The sequence below is a fragment of the Tympanuchus pallidicinctus genome, unplaced genomic scaffold, assembly GCF_026119805.1.
Source record: "Tympanuchus pallidicinctus isolate F22 unplaced genomic scaffold, pur_lepc_1.0 scaffold5, whole genome shotgun sequence".
NCBI classification, from domain to species: domain Eukaryota; kingdom Metazoa; phylum Chordata; class Aves; order Galliformes; family Phasianidae; genus Tympanuchus; species Tympanuchus pallidicinctus.
Genome location: NW_026294769.1, coordinates 41,586,966 through 41,606,241, shown reverse-complemented (window position 1 = coordinate 41,606,241; position 19,276 = coordinate 41,586,966). Strand labels below are relative to the sequence as shown.

The following is a 19,276-nucleotide window of genomic DNA, read 5'->3' as shown; positions in this document are numbered from 1 at the left end:
TCCTAATTACTCAGGTGAAAGGTCAGGTATTCAACATGTGATGATACATCTCTGTCAGAAGCAGGAGCTGTAACTAGTGCTACAGACTCACATTCACTCATGGGATTTAATAGAAACATTAAATGTGCAGATATTTTTGCAACTCAGTCTTACTGGAAATCACTGAAACCGGTGATAAAACAAACATTGGTCAAACACAGACCCAACACTGCAATCTGTTTTATGGGCCAAAGTCTAAGTTGTAAGAATCAAAGAATCATCAAGGTACGAAAAGACCACTGAGATCATCTGGTCCAACTGCCAACCCATCATCACCAAACCTACTAAAACACATCCCTCAGTGCCACATCTGAACACTGATAAGAAAAATAGGCACTTCAAAATTAGGAAAAGACATTTAAAAGCAACGTATGACCTCTTCTCATTCTTTGTTTCTTCTTATATTCCCAGCTTGCTTTTCCCTCTTGATCTTGGGTGGCTCCATACTTCCTGGAGCCTTTCTCCTCCCTGCCATTCTCCTGCTCACCTCCACTCAGCCTTCAGTTCCATTTCTGAGCTTCTACCATTTGCTGCAACACTTTTTCCCTGTTCAGTTCCCTTGAAGCTCATTTCCTGTTCAGTCCCCTTGTGAGTTCTTGCTGTACCCTCTTTTTGGAAAGACTATTCATGGTCCTTTTTATCCACCTGAATTTTGTTGGGTAGCTTTGGATGCATTCAAAAAACTGAGGGGGATGCCTGCAGACATTTCAGCAGTATGGAAGAGTCCAAACAGGTATGATCAAAAAGTAAGCAAATATGAAGTGTATCTGCACACAGAGAAGAGGAAGATAATACAGAACAAAGTTTTGTAAGCTTTTTAATAGTTCTCATAAATGGTATGTTAAGTGATGAGGCTTTTAACCTAAGCAGGGCAAGAGATCTCAAAGGAAGCTTAATCAAAGGAAATGGCTACAATAAAAATACCATTGGGAGCAGTGAACTCTTTGCCTTCATTAACTGCAGCTTGCTGCTGGCCAGCAAAGTTGAATTAGCTTCCTCATGCAGACTGAATATATATTTTCATCACTGGGCTGCACCTCGAGCACTGCATTCAGTTTTGGGCCCCTCGTTACAGGAAGACACTGAGGCTCTGGAGCATATATAGAGAAGGGCAACAAATCTCTGAAGGTTCTGGAGCACAAGTCTTATGGGGAGCAGTTGAGGGAGCTGGGGCAGTTAGCCTTGAGGAGGACCAGGGGAGACCTTATCACTCTATACAACTGCCTGAAAGGAGGTTGTGATGAGGTGGATGTCAGTCTCCCAGGTAAAATTAGAGGGGAATGACCTCAGATTGTACCAGAGGATGTTCAGGTTGGACATTAGGAAAAAATTTCTTCTCAGAATGAGTGGTGAAATATTGGAACAGAGTGCCAAAGAGGTGGTGGAATCACCATCCCAAGAGGTGCTCAAGAAATGTGTAAATGTGGCACTGAGGGACTTGGCTAGTGGAGAGGGTGGTGATGGATCAAAGGTTGACTAGATGATCTTGGTGGTCTTTTCCAACCTTGATGATTCTATGATTGGGTGCTCCAAGATTTTATTTTTCCTCCAGAAGCAGCATCAGGCGGGTGGTGCAGGCACTCAGCGCCCAGAGACACCCCCAGAAGGTGCTATCGCATGTCACCCCTATACCCCTAGGGGACAGGAATGGGCAGAGATTCTCTTATGGGACTATAAGCAATAAAATAAAAGAAATACAAAACAGTGTATGAGATGAGTTAAAGCCTAAAAATCTAAACGCTGGTGAAGTTCATAAAAGTTAATAAATGAATAAATAACCTGGTTGGTGACGAGGTCAACTGGACCAGGCGGGACCGCCCGTTTTCCTCCCGCCCTCGCCCAGGAGGGTGCGGAGGGGTTAAGCCCGGCCGGGGGCGGAGGCAGCCGGGCTGGGCCGGGTTTTTGCTTGGTGCCTCCTGATGGGGCCGGGGACAGGCATGGCGCAGCGGCTGGACGAGCTTCCCGACCACTCGGCGCCGGTGCGCGGGGCCGTGGCCGAGCTGCGACAGCGGGCGGAGGCAGAGCCCGGGCAGCGCTGGCCGCAGCCGCTCAGCGACGCCTTTCTAGTGAGGTTCCTGCGAGCCCGAGACTTCAACCTGGATCTGGCCTGGAGGGTAAGGGGAAGCGGGAGCCCTCGGGTCACCGGGGTGCTTGTTTCAGCTGCCTAGTCCTTGGGTGTGCTCGGGTGGGCAGTGATGCTCCTGAGGGTGTTGGGAGCCCGCAGCAGGCATTTGAGTGGGTGAAGCGTACTGCCAGGTGGGTCAAGCAGGGCATTTGGGTTGTAGCGCATTGCTCATCTGCACACCTACAGAGCAAAGACGGGAAGACGTGCAGCGCGGCCGGTAGCTTGGTGCGATCCCACTGGCAAAGGTTCTGGTACCTGCAGTAAGGTCACAGCTCAGCTAACAGCATCCTTCCAAGGGCATTGTTACCTTGCTTTTCCTGCTCGGGCTATTAGTAACTCGTATGTCTCCTAGTTTTGCTACAGGTTTCTGTCTGTGAAATTTCTCTTTCTCTTAGAGTTTGGTAATTTAGCAGGCTTTGGCGAGTTTTGTTCCATTCCTATCTGTTGTATGGCTTGTTGCCATAAAGACATTGCATGCCTGTTTTCAGCAGTCAAAAGTACAGAGTGTTATCATTTCTTTTTTACAGAAAGATCGATAACCACTAATTCATCTCAACAGAAAGTATTTCCAAATCTTTCCAGGGCAAAAGCTTGTGCCAACTGTAAGCTGTGTTTTAATGGAACTTGATGCTGTTGACATAATGTTGCCCAACACAGCTTACCTTTTATTTTCTGCTTCTGTATGCTGTCGACCTTCCAAGTTCAGCATTGTGTGTCAGTGTAACTGAAGACTGTTTGCACGTAAATATAGTGCATGATCAAGGTGGTAAAAAAGAATGCTAGAAATTGAATGATGCTCTTAACAGTAATTAGCTTTAATTATATTGTATGTTCTTTTCATGAGCTTTGTGTGACAGCTTTAAATCTCAGCAGAAGAATGAGCAAGTCAAGACAGATTCCTTTGGCTGTTCATGCATCTCATTGTTGCTCTAAGTTCATAACATGGCTTATATCAAATGTCTAGAAAGGTAGGGCTCTACCTTTCTTTTCTTTTTTTTTTTCGCAGCAAAGCCCTGCCCTCTTTTTTTTTTTTTTTTTTCCCTCCTGTATTGCTGGATTCCAAAAAGTAGAGATTCATGAAAGTGATACATTCTCCAGCTTGTGTTGTAGTACTGGAAATTGGAAGTGCTGGAAGTAGACATGGCAGTGGCACTCAAGAGTTTGGCCCATAGTTTTCTGCACTTTCTTGAGTGTAGTTACAGAATCACAGAATGGCCAGGGTTGGAAGGGACCTCAAGGATCGTGAATCTCCAATCCCCCTGCAACATGCAGGGACACCAATCTCCCCATTAATACTAGAACAAGCTGCCTAGGGCCCCATTCAACCTGGCCTTGAACACCTCCAGGAACGGGGGCATCCACAACCTCTCTGGGCACACTGTCCCATCACCTCACCACTCTGTAAAGAATTTCCCTGACATCCAACCTAAATCTTCCCTCCCTCAACTTAAAATCATTTCCCCTTGTCCTGCTGTTATCTACCCTTTCAAAATGTTGATTCCCCTCCTGCTTGTAGGTTCCCTTTAGGTATTGAAAGGCTGCAATGAGGTCACCCTGCAGCAGCCTTTTCTCCAGGCTGAAGAAGCCCCATTCCCTCAGCCTGTCTTTGTAGGGGAGGTGCTCCAGTGGTTCTGCTCTGAACTTTCATCTTTGTGGTTCTGCTCTGAACTTTCTACAACAGATCTCTGTCTTTCTTGTACTGGGGGCTCCACACCTGGACACAGTACTCCAGATGGGGCCTCACAAGAGCAGAGTACAGGGGGACAGTCACCTCCCTGTCCCTGCTAGCCACCCCTCTTCTGAGGGAGTTGTTGTTAGATGTGCTGTAGATAGGACTACATGGAGTGAGAGGAAGGGCAAGTTGGATGTTAGGAAAAGATTCTTCACCAGCTTGTGGTCAGGCCCTGGAGCAGTATCCTCAGGACAGTGGTATTGGCACCAAACTGATGGAGTTCAAGGAGTGTTTGGACGAAAGTCTCATACATAGGGTTTGATTTTGTGTGGTCCAGTGTGGATCAAGGAATTGGACTCAGTGATCTTTGTGGGTCCCTCCTGTGATTTTTGTGACTAGTCTTCAAGAGTGTGTTATCTAAGCCAGGTTTAGAGACGGAGTCTCCAGAGTAGTAGGTTTTTATTTATCTTTTTTATACTCTTTGTGAGAATCAGCTCGCTAGGACTGGGGCCCTACTGTCAAGGCATTTTATAATCTCTTTGGAATCCCTGGGTCTCTTTTGATTCCTAACTCTCAAATTCTTGTTTGAATACATATGTGTTCTAAGAGTTTTCAGCATTTAAGAAAATAACATGTTGAATCTTTCCACAGATTTCTTTTTCCATGTGTATTTAATATTCCGCATGCCAGCTGACATTGATGTCTAGCTCTTTGGAAGCAGCACGGGAAGAAAACAGAAATAAATAAATAGATAAATAAATAAATGTGTTTGTCTGCAATCGGTATATTCTAGAAAAGCCCAAGAGAATTGTTATGCAAAAGTCAGTGGTGATTGTAAGAAAAAGATTCATCAAACCCAAATGAGACCTCATGCGATGAGGTTACGTTTTTGCTTCATCCTAGACAGTGTCCTCCCGTCATCTGTCTAGATGGTGGGTGACCCCCCCTGCCCAGATTGATATTCCCTCTCAGCTTAGAGTTCAGTCTGGTACAACATAATTTTTCCCACCAGGAAAATGGCACTACTGCATGGTACTTGTAGACTTGTAGGCATGATCAGAGTCTGTGGCTCACCAGTGTCTGTGACCAAAAGAATGGAAGCTCTTCTCCACCGTTCTTCTTACTATGGGCTTATACTTAGCTTTGAATATGAATTATGAGTTCGGTTACTGAATTGTTTTGTGATGCATGCCAGGTTAATATGTAACTCATATATCTGATTATTGGCCTCTCAGGAGTTGGTTTATCAACATTTGGAAATCTTCCAGAAAATAATCAGTTAGGGGGTGATTCCATTTCAGAGTCATTTACTGGAACAGAAATCTTTTACATTTTTCTTCTAGCAGTTCCAGACTTGCTTTTAAGTACTAAACTACTTCTGTATGTCATCCTAGAAAAAAATCCACTGCTGAAATAGCTAGTTGGAGCTGAAGAACTCAAACAACTGGAAGTGTGCATGTTTTGAAGTCAGTGATATATCTAAGTAAGCTCAGCAGCACTGTTCTTGAAACAGAAGAAAATTATTTTCCTGCATTTTTGAATCAGAGGAAAGATTGGCTACATTCCTTACCCTTGAAAGTGGCTGGAGAGGAATGCATGATCCCTAATTACTTAAGTAAATACTCCCAGAAGAAGAGGTGAAATTAAGCAAATATTTTCTGCTATAAGATTTAAAATGTGTGAATGTTACCAGTGAGAATGCCTGTAATCCTTAAATCCTTCGTAAAATCCTGACAGATTTGTCTCCAGGAGTGTGAAGAAGGTCCTTTGACAAGGGCTAACAACAACTGTGACATAACACGTGAAGCCTTGAATATGCCAGTAAGATGTTTTCCCGTCCAGTGAAACTTGTGGGCAGGGCTTACATCCCCCCAAAACTAACACTGAGGAGGAGTGGTGTTGTATTGTTTTAACTTCTTTTACTTATGCCTTTGTAATCCCTGTGAAAGATAAAAGCAGGAATCAGGTTTTTATGCTGCAAAAGAATTAAACTGCAATGCAGGGCCGTGGGTCAGCATTAATTGAAATAAAGCAATGATTTTAGTCCTTTTTAATGTGCCAGCTACGTGAGTATGTTTGACTTCCTGTGATCAAAAGTGCTGGCGCTTGGGTTCAGTAGTGATATGTGAAATCTGGAGAACGAGCAGCCTCTTTCCTCCATACATATTTTTGTTTAGTGCATTTTATATTGCCTTGTGTTACATCCTGCAACTCTGGGATGAAGCTGATTCTCAGTGAGCTTGGGATACTGTCTTGTACTTGACATGAATTATACTACAGGGAGAAGAATGAGTGTTTTTAAATTCAGTAAAAGTGCAACACTGAAACACCAGCATCAAAGTGTGTGTGTGTGTATATGCATTTATATGTTTCTATCCTTAAGTTTAAACTGTTGGTTACTCCATCAAAGATTGTAATTAAAAAACGTTTTTCCTGAACATAGCATGTGCTGATACAGCTACTGGCACAGTTGAAACTTAATCTTGCACCTTTGTTAATATGGATAGTTATCAATCAGGAAAAATAATTGGTTACATACATTAATTTTTATAAGATAAATTATTTTCTAGTTCTTTTAATTACAAGTACTAAGTTCTCTTTCCTTTGTTTTATGTCATCTGAAATGTGAATTAATCAGTAACATTGCTATCTCTGATGTTAAGAAATCTGGAACTATCCCCAAAAGACCTCGGGAAAAATCTCTCGATGCTTAACTCCAGACACTGGAGTTTTTCATCCAGCTTTGCTTATTATCAAATTATCTTGCATCTGTTTTCAGATGCTCGACAGATTTTTAAGTAAGTTATTCAGTTTATATATACAAATAATTATATACAGATGTTTTTTCTTGTGAATGCATGAGTCATCTTGATTGTAATGAATGCTTTTGTTTCTCCTGATTATGTTAGGTTTATTTATTTTCTGCATTCATTCTGATTATTATGAATAAAACTTACACTTTTCTTTGCTATCTTTACAAAAAAAAAAAAAAAACAAAAAACAAACAAACAAACAAAAAAAGCAAAAAACATTTTCCTATCTTTTAAATATTCTATATTGATTTCTGTCTTTAAGCAGTGTTAATTTAGGAATTTTCAAAATCAAGTAAAACTGTAAAATCCACTGCTAATTTTTGAATTCAATTATGTTTAATAATTACTCATGTAAGTGACTCTGTGTGACTTGCGAATGTCCAGTAGCTGAGAAAGTGGTTGTTCACAGAAAATAGCTCCAAATTAGCTGTGAATGCTATGGAAAGTTATCTAATGCTGATCTTTAGTTCAGAACTAAGTCATCATTTCAGGTAATTAGATAGGATAGTTTTTAAGATCAGAACTATTCATTTGAGCACTTTGTGGCTTTCTGGAAAAGGGAAGAATATTTGGAACTTAGCTATGTCTGTGAAAAAGTATCATGCCATAGAGGAAGTCATAAGTGTTTTAACTCTGTGTTTATTCAGTCATGGACAATCAGTAGATAAATTATGTTTTTTCTAAGTATCCTTAGGGTGTCGCAGTTTGTGAACAGTATTCCTTTTCTTCTCAGGTCCAGAATTTGAGGGTTTGATGTTTCTGTCTAGGAAAGTGTTAATGTTCATGAAAAGAGGAAACTAACTGAAAGCTGGGATTATTCAGGGTATTGGATGAACCTATATTTATTCTCATCTTGATTTTTTGGCCGGCAGCTCTTCAAAGAACTGCTTAAAATATGTGATTGTTAAGTAGGTTCATTATGATGGGGTGCACCTGATGTTAGAAGGGACAGACTACGAAGCAGAAGATGTTTGGATAGTACTTCTATGGTTGTTTGTGTGTTTTTTGCTGTTGTTTAAGTGTCTGTGTTGGAAAGATGAAGGAAAATATCACAGTATGTAAACAGTGCTGTCTGGTTGGCACACTGTTTGGGATTGTTCCACAGTGCCCTGTGTAAGGAGTCAAATTCCAGCAGAGTGAAATAATTGTAGTACCTCTTCTGGCCTATCTTTGCAATCAGTGAATTTCTTTTACACAAATTAACTTGGTTTCCTTCACTTCCTGCTCTGTTTGTTTACATTAGCCCAATTATATGAGGTCAAAAGACTTTTAGTACAATATGTTAGCAGTTAAGTGTTTCTGTTTACAGTGTATGGTCTAGAGTAAGGCTTTTATCAGTTGGCTTGTTTCCAAGTCAGATGGGATTCTGGTGTGGCAGATGGACTGTCCCAGTTTTGTACCTACAAGTACATACTTATAGGCAATATTTCCAGAAATGATACAGTTAATTGCGGATCAGTGCATCACCTATTTGTACGTAAATTATTTTAACAAACAGTTTTGTCTAGGAATAGGCTTAAGCTGAGGAAAACTTGTTTGTATGAAACAATATAAGAAACTTGAAAACAAAGGAGAGGGTTAGAAATTACTAATGTTAACTGTGTAACATAAACAAGCTATGAGGTATGCAATGGTGATTCACAGGTTTTGCATTACCAACCTAGCTGATACTGTGATATTCCAAGGGATGAATTCAGTATCCATTGAGGTTCCTTCCTGCCATTCTTTCTATGAAGACAATGAAGAAAATGATCCTTGCATAGATATAAGAAGTTTGGGGTTTTATTAAAGGTTATGTTTTATTAATAGGAGCTGACAGTTCTTTTAATTCTAGTTCTAGCTTCTGTTATGGAATATGGTATAATTTAGAAATAAGTAAATATGAATTAACAGAATTAAAGGAGAGTTGGTTGATGTTTTCATTTCTGTGAGCATGTTTAATTTATGAAAATATACTGAGGATCAGATTACTTTTGCTGTTGAATGTAACAATTTGAAAGAGTAGCCTGTCTATTCTACCATTAAGATTTTAAACTTATCTTTGATTTTCTTTTCCTGATACAAGGTACTGAAAAATTATGATTCATTTAGCTCCTTTGAAAATGATAGGAGTTCAAACTGTAGTTGTCTGGGACATTTTAATACAAAATTTTGCATTTAGATAGCCAGAATTATCGCTCTGTTCTTCAAACTCAGCGCTGGACAACTTAGCGCAGTGATAGAGCAGAGGCAGATCATCGCTGATGAACAGAAGATAATCTTGCAAAGCTTCCTACCTACCTATTCAGAATGTCATAAATAATTTCAGTTGCAGACAATTGCTGCTCCTTTTCTTCACCACCACTTAACTTCATAGAATTGTAGGGGTTGGAAGGGACCTCCAGAGATCATCGAGTCCAACCCCCCTGCCAAAGCAGGTTTCCTACAGCAGGTCGCACAGGTAGGCATCCAGGCAGGTCTTGAACATCTCCAGAGAAGGAGACTCCACCACCTCCCTGGGCAGCCTGTTCCAGTGCTCCGTCACCTCACTGTAAAGAAGTTCTTGCGCACATTTGTGCGGAACTTCCTATGCTGCAGTTTCTGGCCGTTTCCCCTTGTCCTGTCTCCACTCACCACTGAAAACAGTCTGGCCTCGCCATTCTGCCCCCCACACCTTAGATATTTATAGACCTGGATCAGGTCCCCTCTCTGTCTTCTTTTCTCAAGGCTGAACAGACCCAGTTCACTCAGCCTTTCTTCATAGGAGAGATGTTTCAGGCCCTTCACCATCTTTAAATAACTTCTTTATTTTAAAAGGAAAACTGTGATAAGACTTTGGAACTACCACGTCACCAATTTAATTTTTAACTATCCATCTCTACCTACAATAACTTCTCACAATAATTCTGCTAGCTAGATGTTTCCTCAGAAAGAAACTCCTTTAACTGACTGTTCCTTAAGAGTTAGACCATTCCATTTCAACATATAGCCCTCCCCGTCCTTCACCAGCGCTAGCGAATGTTGCCTCCTTCCAGCCCTAGAAACAAGAGCAGCTGTGTTCCTCACAATGGACAGGATCTCTCTTGTAGTAAAGCAGGTATACATTATTTCCATTCTGAGGGAGGAAAATTGTCTGATAGATAAAGGGAGTGAAGACTCCACTACACTTGTATTTTGCCTTATCTAAGGAGTAGGAGGATTTTGAAAATGTGCTTCATATATGCTGATGACCATGTGTATGTCAAATGGTAAAATGAAATTATTAATAAATGTATGTATGAAGTAAGCATGTCTTTTGCAAGGTCAACAAAACTTGTATGATTCAGATGAGTTATCAAACTGAATAATCCTAAATGTAACCTGAGAACTGTTTTCTATTACTGTTAGTTTTTTAATGCTTCTAAAGTTGAAACTACTGGTGATTTCTACATAGCCCGATTTTCTTTTCTAACACAAAGTAATAACTGTATTCCATTAATGAGTTGACGATTCTAAATACTTAACAACTCACTAATTTGTTCAAGTATAACAGCCTTCTGCTTCTCTGAGCAATTTGCTTTGAATACACAATGAAATGACAGCTGATTTAATGAATTAAACCTCTGGCTGTGACCACATATTGAAAATATGGTTTTTATCTGTGGTTTTTTATGTAGATGGATATCTTACACATTGACTTTTTTCCAGTTACTGAAGAATTACCAGAAGTGGAGAATTGAATGCCCAGAAATAAGTGCAGATTTGCAGCCATCTTCTGTCCTTGGTCTATTGCATGCTGGCTATCATGGAGTTTTGAGATCAAGAGACCCATCTGGAAGCAAAGTTCTAATATACAGAATTGGTGAGTGACAATATTTCTTGGACCCATTTTACACCTAGCTCTTCTACTAATTCTTTTTTGTTTGTTTTTTCTTTGTTTGTAAATTATCACAATTTCAGCAGTAAAATACAAGTATCTAATGGGTGTAACATCAGGAGTTGATAAAATGGAAGGTAACATGAGAATCTCTTAACTAGAAAGGTAGTAATTATTCTCCCTTGTTAGAAATACTTTTAGGTTAACATAAAGATGTGTTTATTGAGCAGTAATAATTATATCATTTGATTCTAGTATGGCTAATGTTATACATTCTCTTCTGAAGCTTTTCTGTTAAGTAGAATTCTTGTTTGCATCATAAAACGACTAAGGTTAAAAGCCTAAAACTTACAAGAAGATGTAATTATTTGGTCTCAAGTTTCCAAACAGTAATTTTGTTTCCATGGGAATTCTAAAATCTGTGTTCTGAGTGTGGTGGAGATGCAGTACAGAGGGGAAAGAAAGAATGGAAAAAAGGCGTACACCTAATGTACCAACATTTAGCTTAGATGCAGATGAGTTCGCCGAGTCTTCACCATTTAGATACAGCTGGAGAACCCTGTATAAATTATGCCCTGAAGATCTTCAGTTTGCTTTGATGCATTCCCTAAAGTCTTAATAATAATGATAATAATGAAAATAATAATAATAATAATAATAATAATAACAATAATGATAACAATAAATCACATGTTGCCACATGTTGGACAGAGAAATTATTGTTACCAGCTTTCAAATAATTGTTTTAATATTGTCTGGTCTAGTAGAATGAAATGTTTTTCTTTGCAAAGCTGTGCTCTCCAAAGATTGAGCCCAGTGTGAAGGCTTATCCCATGCAATTCTTTGCTCAGGTCTCAAAAAAGCAAATGGAATTCACTGAGGTGAATTGGTGGTATTACTGTATTGAAGTAAAATTATGTGGATTGATGATCTGTGTTTTTCTTTTAGAGTTCCTGAAGCCCATAGCCAGTGATTAGCCCCTTTGAGCTATGCCATGCTTCCCTTTGGTTTCTGCTAATGGGACTGTTATTGTCTTAAGCTGTTTGTGGCAAAGCCTTGTACTGGAGGCTACAATTGTAGCAACATACTCCACTCTTGTGTCATTTATAAAATTAGTGCCAAAGATGAGTGAGAGAGCAAGCATAGAAGAGAATTTCTGCGCTGGCAAATCTGTTTATTTCAGAATTTTTGATACTGAATATTTACTTTTCCCTGAGAAGTATATGAGAAGCAGTAGGAAGTGAAAGTACAGGTGTATGCTGTATGCTTGTGGTTATGGAGTGCAATGTACTAATTCCTCAGGACAATGGGATCCCACATTATTTACGGCATACGATGTGTTTCGTGTCAGTCTGATCACGTCTGAACTCATTGTAAAGGAGATTGAGACTCAGAGGAATGGAGTCAAGACTATCTTTGATCTTCAAGGATGGAGATTTGCTCATGCATTTCAGATCAGTCCAGCAGTGGCCAAGAAAATTGCTGCTGTGCTCACAGTAAGTACAACATACTGCTTTATGCTGCTTCACTGCTATAACTCCCTATTTTTCTTCCATCTGAAGTTTTTCTTTCTGTAGACCTTCTTAGAGGTCGTGCAGTTTGAAAGAACAAAGTTTTATATCTGCGAAAAGTCAGATAACTCAGGCACATGCTTTGCTTATTTTGACTTAAGTATGCTCTTGTATGGCAGCAAATGCCCTTTAACCTCTGATATATTATTAAAATTCCACTGACCTGTTACAATACAAGAATTTCTTGAGCAGATAAAGCCTACTTTTGCAAGGATCTGTTCAAAGCCTTTTTTTTTTTTTTCCTTGAGACTTAGAGAAGATGAAAAATAGGATGCGTTAAGTACAGTTCAGACCAAGTGAGTAGTACTTGTTGGCATGTATGGATGATACTAGAAGACATCCATCTGTTCCCAACAGCATGTGGCATTTGTTTTGCTTTTTTTTTCCAGATGAGTTATTTTGTGCAACTCGTTGTTACCTCACCTCATTTTCACAAAACTTGTAGGAACCTTACTGTCTCTAAGACTTTTTCCTTTCTGTCAAATTCAGTTGAATTTTGACAATGAATTTGAACAAAAAGAGAGGAAAGAGACAGAGAATTGGCAGGCAAGCTACACTGTTGTCATATAATCCTACTTTCCTTCAGAAGTTAAGCTGAAAATCAGTAATGATAAAACTGTTAACCTATGATGTAGAAACGGGCTAGGGAGATAATCTCTCAATAATCAAACCTTGCTTTGGTTTGGCAAGGTTTGTATCTGAGGGTAATTCAGAGCTTAGTCAGCGAGCTAATAGCATCAGAATTTCATCAGCTCTTCCTTCTTGATCTTGCTGTAGAAGGAAACCAGCAAGTATTACAATTTTTTTTCATCTAAAGTAAGAAAAATATTGATGTTTATATGATCCTGGGCCAATTCCATGAGAACAGCAGTTGAGAGTGTTTCTGCTGATTTCTGAGGTAGTAAACAAGTTGTTAGTAATTTTATAACTTTGAAATTGAGAGCAGAAAGGAAATAGAATAGGATTTGCAATTAAACCTGAAGGTTTCAATCTATTACCTTCAATGAGAATATTCTTTGAATAGAATGGTTCTATCTTACTACAGGTTTGTTTGTTGTATGTTTTTCAAGTTTCTAAGTGTTTCTTATAGCAATTGAAAAAAGACAGAAAAAGGATTGCATTTCCAGTGTTGTTTTCTTAGAACAGGAGTAAGCTCGATTTTTCTTTTTTTTTTTTTCTTTCTTTTTTGGATCCTCTTCATCATTCTAGGTGGGTTTGTATGTTTCATCTAAAGGTTGTTTTTAGTGATCAATATGCTTATAAGTAAAAATTTAGGAACCTTGGCTTTTACCCTAAGTTTTTCTTGTGAAATGTGTCTTTCTTGCCAATTGCTGTATTGTGTGGAGAAACACGTTAATAGAAAGGAAATAAATGTAATACAGAGTAGAAACTATAGTAACATCAGTAGGTGACATCATCTTGATGAATATCAGTTACCTTGAGGCAAAACCAAATTCTTCTGTGAAGAAGAAAACAGTAGGCTGTAAACAAATGATAATAACATGCAGTAAGCCTAAAATCTGACAGATTTAAGGTCTTTATAATACATTAAAGTTTAATAGGATTTGCATTGAAGAAATGTGCGTGGGTTTTTTTCTTACCCATAGAAGAGTGTATGATATAGTCATTTTTATAAGCACCAGTTGCAGCATAGTAGTATCACGTGGGATTTTATGGGAGTTATTCTTTCCCCATTGCATAATACTGTCCTTGTACACTGTTGTTATTTCCTTTCAGGTCGAGAAGTTGTGGAACTTCTATATGAAACTTGAACCCAACTAGTAGTATTTCAAATTATGAGGGCGTATGGGAGATTCAACTTTTATTATAGGGTTTGTCCCTGCCTATAGCTGGGGGATTGGAACTAGATGATATTAAAGATCCCTTCCAACCCAAACCATTCTATGATTATCACAGTAATCTTGCTGTAAAGTTGAATTTCAGGCTTGAGCAAATTCACTAATTTCAAAATTCCTCTCTATATTTAACTTATAACCACTGATTTTGCTGTTTTTATATCTATATATTCTTCTCTGGGGTGTGGAAACTCCCCAGAGTTGCCAGTGAAAACACATGGCTAGATAGCTTTTTGGTAAAGTAGCAGCAGGATCTTTGCTACTGTACCTCAGAAGAAAAGCTGAGACAAAGCTTTGTATACATTACTTATGTGGAATTTGTTGTTGCTTTTATAGTCTGCCTTTCCTTGTTAATTTTTCTTCTCTCCTAGTGAGAAGAACAAAATGTAATTTCTTAATCAGTGTAAACTAAGAGTATTCCACAGTGCAAGAATTAGCAAGGAGGAATACTTGGAGAAAGACTAGATAGTTTCAGACTTGTCTTTCACGATAGAATCTTTTAAATAATTTCTTTTTCTCATGCTTTTTTTCATGTGTTCTTGACAGGATTCCTTTCCACTAAAAGTTCGAGGTATCCACTTGATTAATGAGCCTTTATTGTTCCATCCAGTCTTCGCTCTAATTAAGCCTTTTCTCACTGAAAAAATAAAGCAACGGGTGAGTGCACACAAACATTTATTTCTACCACAAAACCCCTACACAACAATCTACGACACTTCCCTTAAGATCTGAACTTTGAAGAGGAAAAATCATTGTAGTAAATCGCTTTGGTACTATAGTGGCCCCTGTAATCTATCTGTAAAACATCTGCAGTTATCAATAATGTAACAGTTGCTGTTGTCACTCAGCCCTGCAGAGAAAGTCCTGGGGGGCCTGATGGATGAAAAGCTTAACATGAGCCAGCAGTGTGCTTGTGCAGCTCAGAAAGCAAATGGTATCCTGGGCTCCATCAGAAGAGGGGTGGCCAGCAGGGACAGGGAGGTGATTGTCCCCCTCTACTCTGCTCTTGTGAGGCCCCATCTGGAGTACTGTGTCCAGGTCTGGAGCCTCCAGTACAAGAAAGACAGAGATCTGTTGTAGAAAGTTCAGAGCAGAGCCACAAAGATGATCAGGGGACTGGAGCACCTCTCCTACAAAGACAGGCTGAGAGAGCTGGGCTTTTCTCAGCCTGAAGAAAAGAAGGCTGCAGGGTGACCTCATTACAGCATTTCAGTACCTAAAGGGAGCCTACAGACAGGAGGGGAATCAACTCTTTGAAAGGGTAGATGACAGCAGGACAAGGGGAAATGGTTTTAAGTTGAGGGAGGGAAGATTTAGGTTGGAAGTCAGGGGGACTTTCTTTACTGTGTGAGTGGTGAGGTGCTGGAACAGGCTGCCCAGAGAGGCTGTGGATGCCCCGTTCCTGGAGGTGTTCAAGACCAGGTTGAATGGGGCCCTGGGCAGCCTGGTCTGGTATTAAATGGAGAGGTTGGTGGCCCTGCATGTGGCAGGGAGTTGGAGATTCATGATCCTTGGGGTCCTTTCCAACCCTGGCCGTTCTGTGATTCGGTCACTACTCTAATGACTAAAAAATACAGTAACAGGGGGTTTAAATAACTTGCTTAAGATCACTCAGCATATCTTCTGCAGAATTAGCAAGAAATAGGTCCCAGATCTCTAGATACTCTGTCTACGGATGACAGTGAGAAATTGTCAACGAATGGTGTTAATAATCAGAACATTCTTGTCAACTGTTAATAAGAAACCTATAAAAGGTTTTTTTTGACCAAAAGTAATGAAGAAGGCTTCAAGTTAGCTCTAATAAAGCAGGAAAATAGCAACCAAAACTACACCATTCAAAGGTTAAACTGGAGGAGAGCAGTCCAGGACCTGATTTAATTAGAACTGAATTACATGGACTGTAATATAAGTCAGAGGATAGTTTCTTCTGAATATCCTTGGCACTTGTTTGAACCTACATACCTTGTACATAATGTTGTCTTCTAATGTGTGTAGCAGGACCAGATAGTAATGGCCAGGTGCTGTGCACTTCTTTTTTCCCTGGAATGACTGATAAGCAGGTACAGGACACACCTCAGGACTAGACCAAACCCCAGTCCCCCTGGTACAGATCATTTTAGCTATATGGGTGTAGTGAGTTTTGGACTTAAACTGTACTTCCTCACTGAAGGAGCTCATTGTGAACACTTGTTTAGTGGAACCAATCTTAAGTGCTTGTATTGCATTCATTTGCTGTCTGTTTTTACTCGTGAGTCTAGAATTCATACTGAAGTAAATGCTTTTTCATATTTTGTTTTAGGTATATATGCATGGAAGTAACTACATGCAGAGTCTGACTGAACACTTTCCAGTCAGCATTCTCCCACAGGAATATGGGGGGGAAGGAGTCCCCTTTGAAGAGCTGGCCAAGGAATGGACCGACTTCATAATGGCATCTGCAGAGTATCTCCAGAGCATTTCTCTGGTTGCTCATGAATAAACTTATGAGAGTATTCTATCAATTCCTGAAGACTGGAAGTGGAAATAAATTCAATATAAAATCTTTCTTGTAAACTTGAAATCATAGTAAATGAAAGCAGAATGTCTTTTCAGACCAGAATTACAATGACTGCACTTTTATACTAACTGGAGTATATCAATATGTATGTCTGAGTAGACTAATGATTTCTACATGTTTGTAACTGGTGAAGTTGCATGCCAACTTCATGAGTACATTGTACATTGTATATCAGGTATTGATACTGCTCCTGTTAAGTCTTGGAAGACAACTCATCTATATTAATGCAGTCCAGAACCTTATGCTTAGTTCTTCTATCTTGGCTTGTCAAGATGATAAGATACAAAGCCAAGTAATTAAAGTAGAACAGAATATAGATGGGGTAGACTAGATGCAGAAGTATGAATACAGGCCTAATTTACAAGTAGGGGCCTGCTTTTCAAATCAGTTCTCAGGGAAATGGCTGTTTTGTTAGTTTGTGCTGCTAAGATTACACAGTCAAATTATGAATTAGTCATCAATACTGAAACATTTGTTATCTTTGTGCTGCTTATGCAGCCTCCCTTTTTGCACTAATTGACACAGTAATCGTGGGGATTCGTGGGGAAGATGAGGAAAATGCCATACACATATCCTTCAAAGGAGAGTGTGAGTCAGGAGGAACTGGTCAGAGAGTTAAAAAAAAAAAAAAAATTGAATTTTGATTTTCTTTCTTCAAAGAGATAATGTCTGTGGATAAGCTATAAGCAACTAAGTAATGTGAACACTTAATTCCTGTTATAGATTGCTACGGAGGTCAACTGCTCTTCGCTGGCTGTAATATCTGTCTTGCAAAGTGAAGCAGATCTTCACCCTGCAAGATCTAGATTCTTCGTAGATCAGAAACTTAGAAGTAACTGCTGTGTGGTTTAAGGATGCTTTGGACTTTAGCCTAGGAGATGCCTAGGAGATTCTTATTGTCAGAAAAGTGATTGACAACTTGCCTATATAGTGTTGGACACTGGAAAAATTTGTTATTAATTTCTGATGAGTCCTCTTCTGTATTTATAATGAAAAAAGTCTGTACTTATGGAAAATATATTTTTAAAGGGACATGATTCATGTTTAACTGCTGCTTGTATTACAAAGCTGTATCATCCTACATTCCCCAAGATTCAATAATCTCAAATGATAATTTATTTTTCACTGCTTTTGTTTTTTTTTTGTATGCTTTTTTGTTGTTGTTTTTAAAATTTCTGTTGATACACCAACTGCTGGAGTTTGTATACTCAGTTTGTATCAGTTTTATAACAAGCCAGAGAGTGTTCACATAAGTGTTAAATATTTAGCATTCCGTATAAACATTCACCGTAACGATGTACTTCTCAGGTAGCTAGAAATGCTAACTTGTGTTATTTTAAAATCTGTAGGACTCTGGGATGTTGTATTAATATATATTTAGGAGAGAGAAAAGAGAATATTGTGTGAAATCAGAAGCATCTCTATCACTGATACTTCATTATTGAAAAAGCCAGCAGAAGCTATTTTTTATTAGCATGTACAGCATCTGTGAAAGGCCTGCACAGTATGTGTTGGTCATAGTTTCCTTTGCTACCTAAGGTCAATGTCAGATAGAAAATTCCTTTGAAACTGACAAGGATTTTCCTTTTTCAGTTATCTTATGTCCTCAAGTGCATTCTCATTCTTTTCTTTCAGGATATCTTTGATGCAGAGCCTAAATTCAGATAAATATTTTTCATATATTCATGTATTTCACATCCTTATTTTTATCTGATTGAACTATTTTGTGATATGAAAAAGCTCTTTAAATAGTTGAAGTGATTATTTTTATAGGAAAATAAGTAGTCATTTGGCAGTTCTTCAGGTGTATAACTCAAGTTCCAAGTCATTTATGAGTCAGAGAACTGAAGCTATTGCACTAACGTTATGCTCTCTGTTTTAATCCTTGAATGTATACCATGTAAAGGAATGAACCATGCTCCTGTGATCAGGTTCTGCGAAACCAATCTCCTACTGTTGCTATTTTATTTTAACAGAAAGAAATTTAGTTCATTTGATTGTGTATGTAGAGAAAAAAATGTGTGGCTTTTATCTTTATTTGAACTATAGTATATCAATGAAGTGCTGAATATGTTCAAAAATATCCTGAACCTATTATTAAATGGTAACATGAGTATGTAATGCAGTAGAGCACTGAGTACAGTTGTTTCTTCATGAACTGTTAATTATTTGTAATGTTTACATGTAAAGTAGAACTTAGAAATTCTGGACAAGGAACAACTGTCGCTGCTGCTAATGACATAAAATAATCAGGACATTTGCATAATAAAAGGGAAAGTGTGATGTTTGGAGGTAGGTCAGCTGCAAAGTAAATAAACAAAAATTTGCACATGCCTTATTCTTCTCTAACAAGACCAGGAGTGCCTTTAAAAAATAAACTTGCTGTTAAATGCTGCTACTGCCTATAAGCATGATTTAATGCACATTTAAAAATTTTTTTTACATGTTAACATTAATAAACCTTTCTAGTTCAACCAGTCTCCTGTTTTGAAGAGCTTTAGTTACTTTTCAGTGACACAGGAATTACTTTCATTAAGCGTTACCGGTTTTTGACTCCTGCTGGTGAAACCACAGTATCATAGGAAGACTTGAGTTGGAAGGGATCTCAGACCACGTGGTTCTGACATCCCATCATTGGTGGTAGGGTTGCCACCACCAGCTCAAGCTGCCTGTTCTCTCTTGTCCTGTTTCCCCCCGCCCTATCACTATCAAATCATGTAAAAAGTCAGTCTCCCTTCTGTTCATACACTCCCTTTTAAGTACTGGAAGCCTGCAACGGTGTCTTTCTGGCAGCCTTCTCTCCTCTAG

At 38.9% G+C, this 19,276-nt stretch overlaps 1 protein-coding gene across 1 annotated transcript; it reads left to right on the top strand.

The window, feature by feature from the left end:
• The first annotated feature begins 1,919 nt into the window (after window positions 1-1,919).
• TTPA (alpha tocopherol transfer protein) lies at window positions 1,920-18,946 on the top strand. Its single transcript, XM_052704495.1, has 5 exons — window positions 1,920-2,153; window positions 10,316-10,469; window positions 11,787-11,980; window positions 14,458-14,568; window positions 16,211-18,946. The coding sequence occupies exons 1-5, from the start codon at window positions 1,959-1,961 to the stop codon at window positions 16,388-16,390; spliced, it is 834 nt and encodes a 277-aa protein (XP_052560455.1). The 5' UTR covers window positions 1,920-1,958; the 3' UTR covers window positions 16,391-18,946.
• Window positions 18,947-19,276: the final 330 nt, after the last annotated feature.

Bases quoted from the DNA above. Each gene is read 5' to 3' on its own strand.
- TTPA (XM_052704495.1), top strand. From the start codon at position 1,959: ATGGGGCCGGGGACAGGCATGGCGCAGCGGCTGGACGAGCTTCCCGAC. The intron at 10,470-11,786 runs GTGAGTGACAAT...CTAATTCCTCAG, and splicing joins AGTTCTAATATACAGAATTG to GACAATGGGATCCCACATTA. The intron at 11,981-14,457 runs GTAAGTACAACA...TGTTCTTGACAG, and splicing joins AAATTGCTGCTGTGCTCACA to GATTCCTTTCCACTAAAAGT.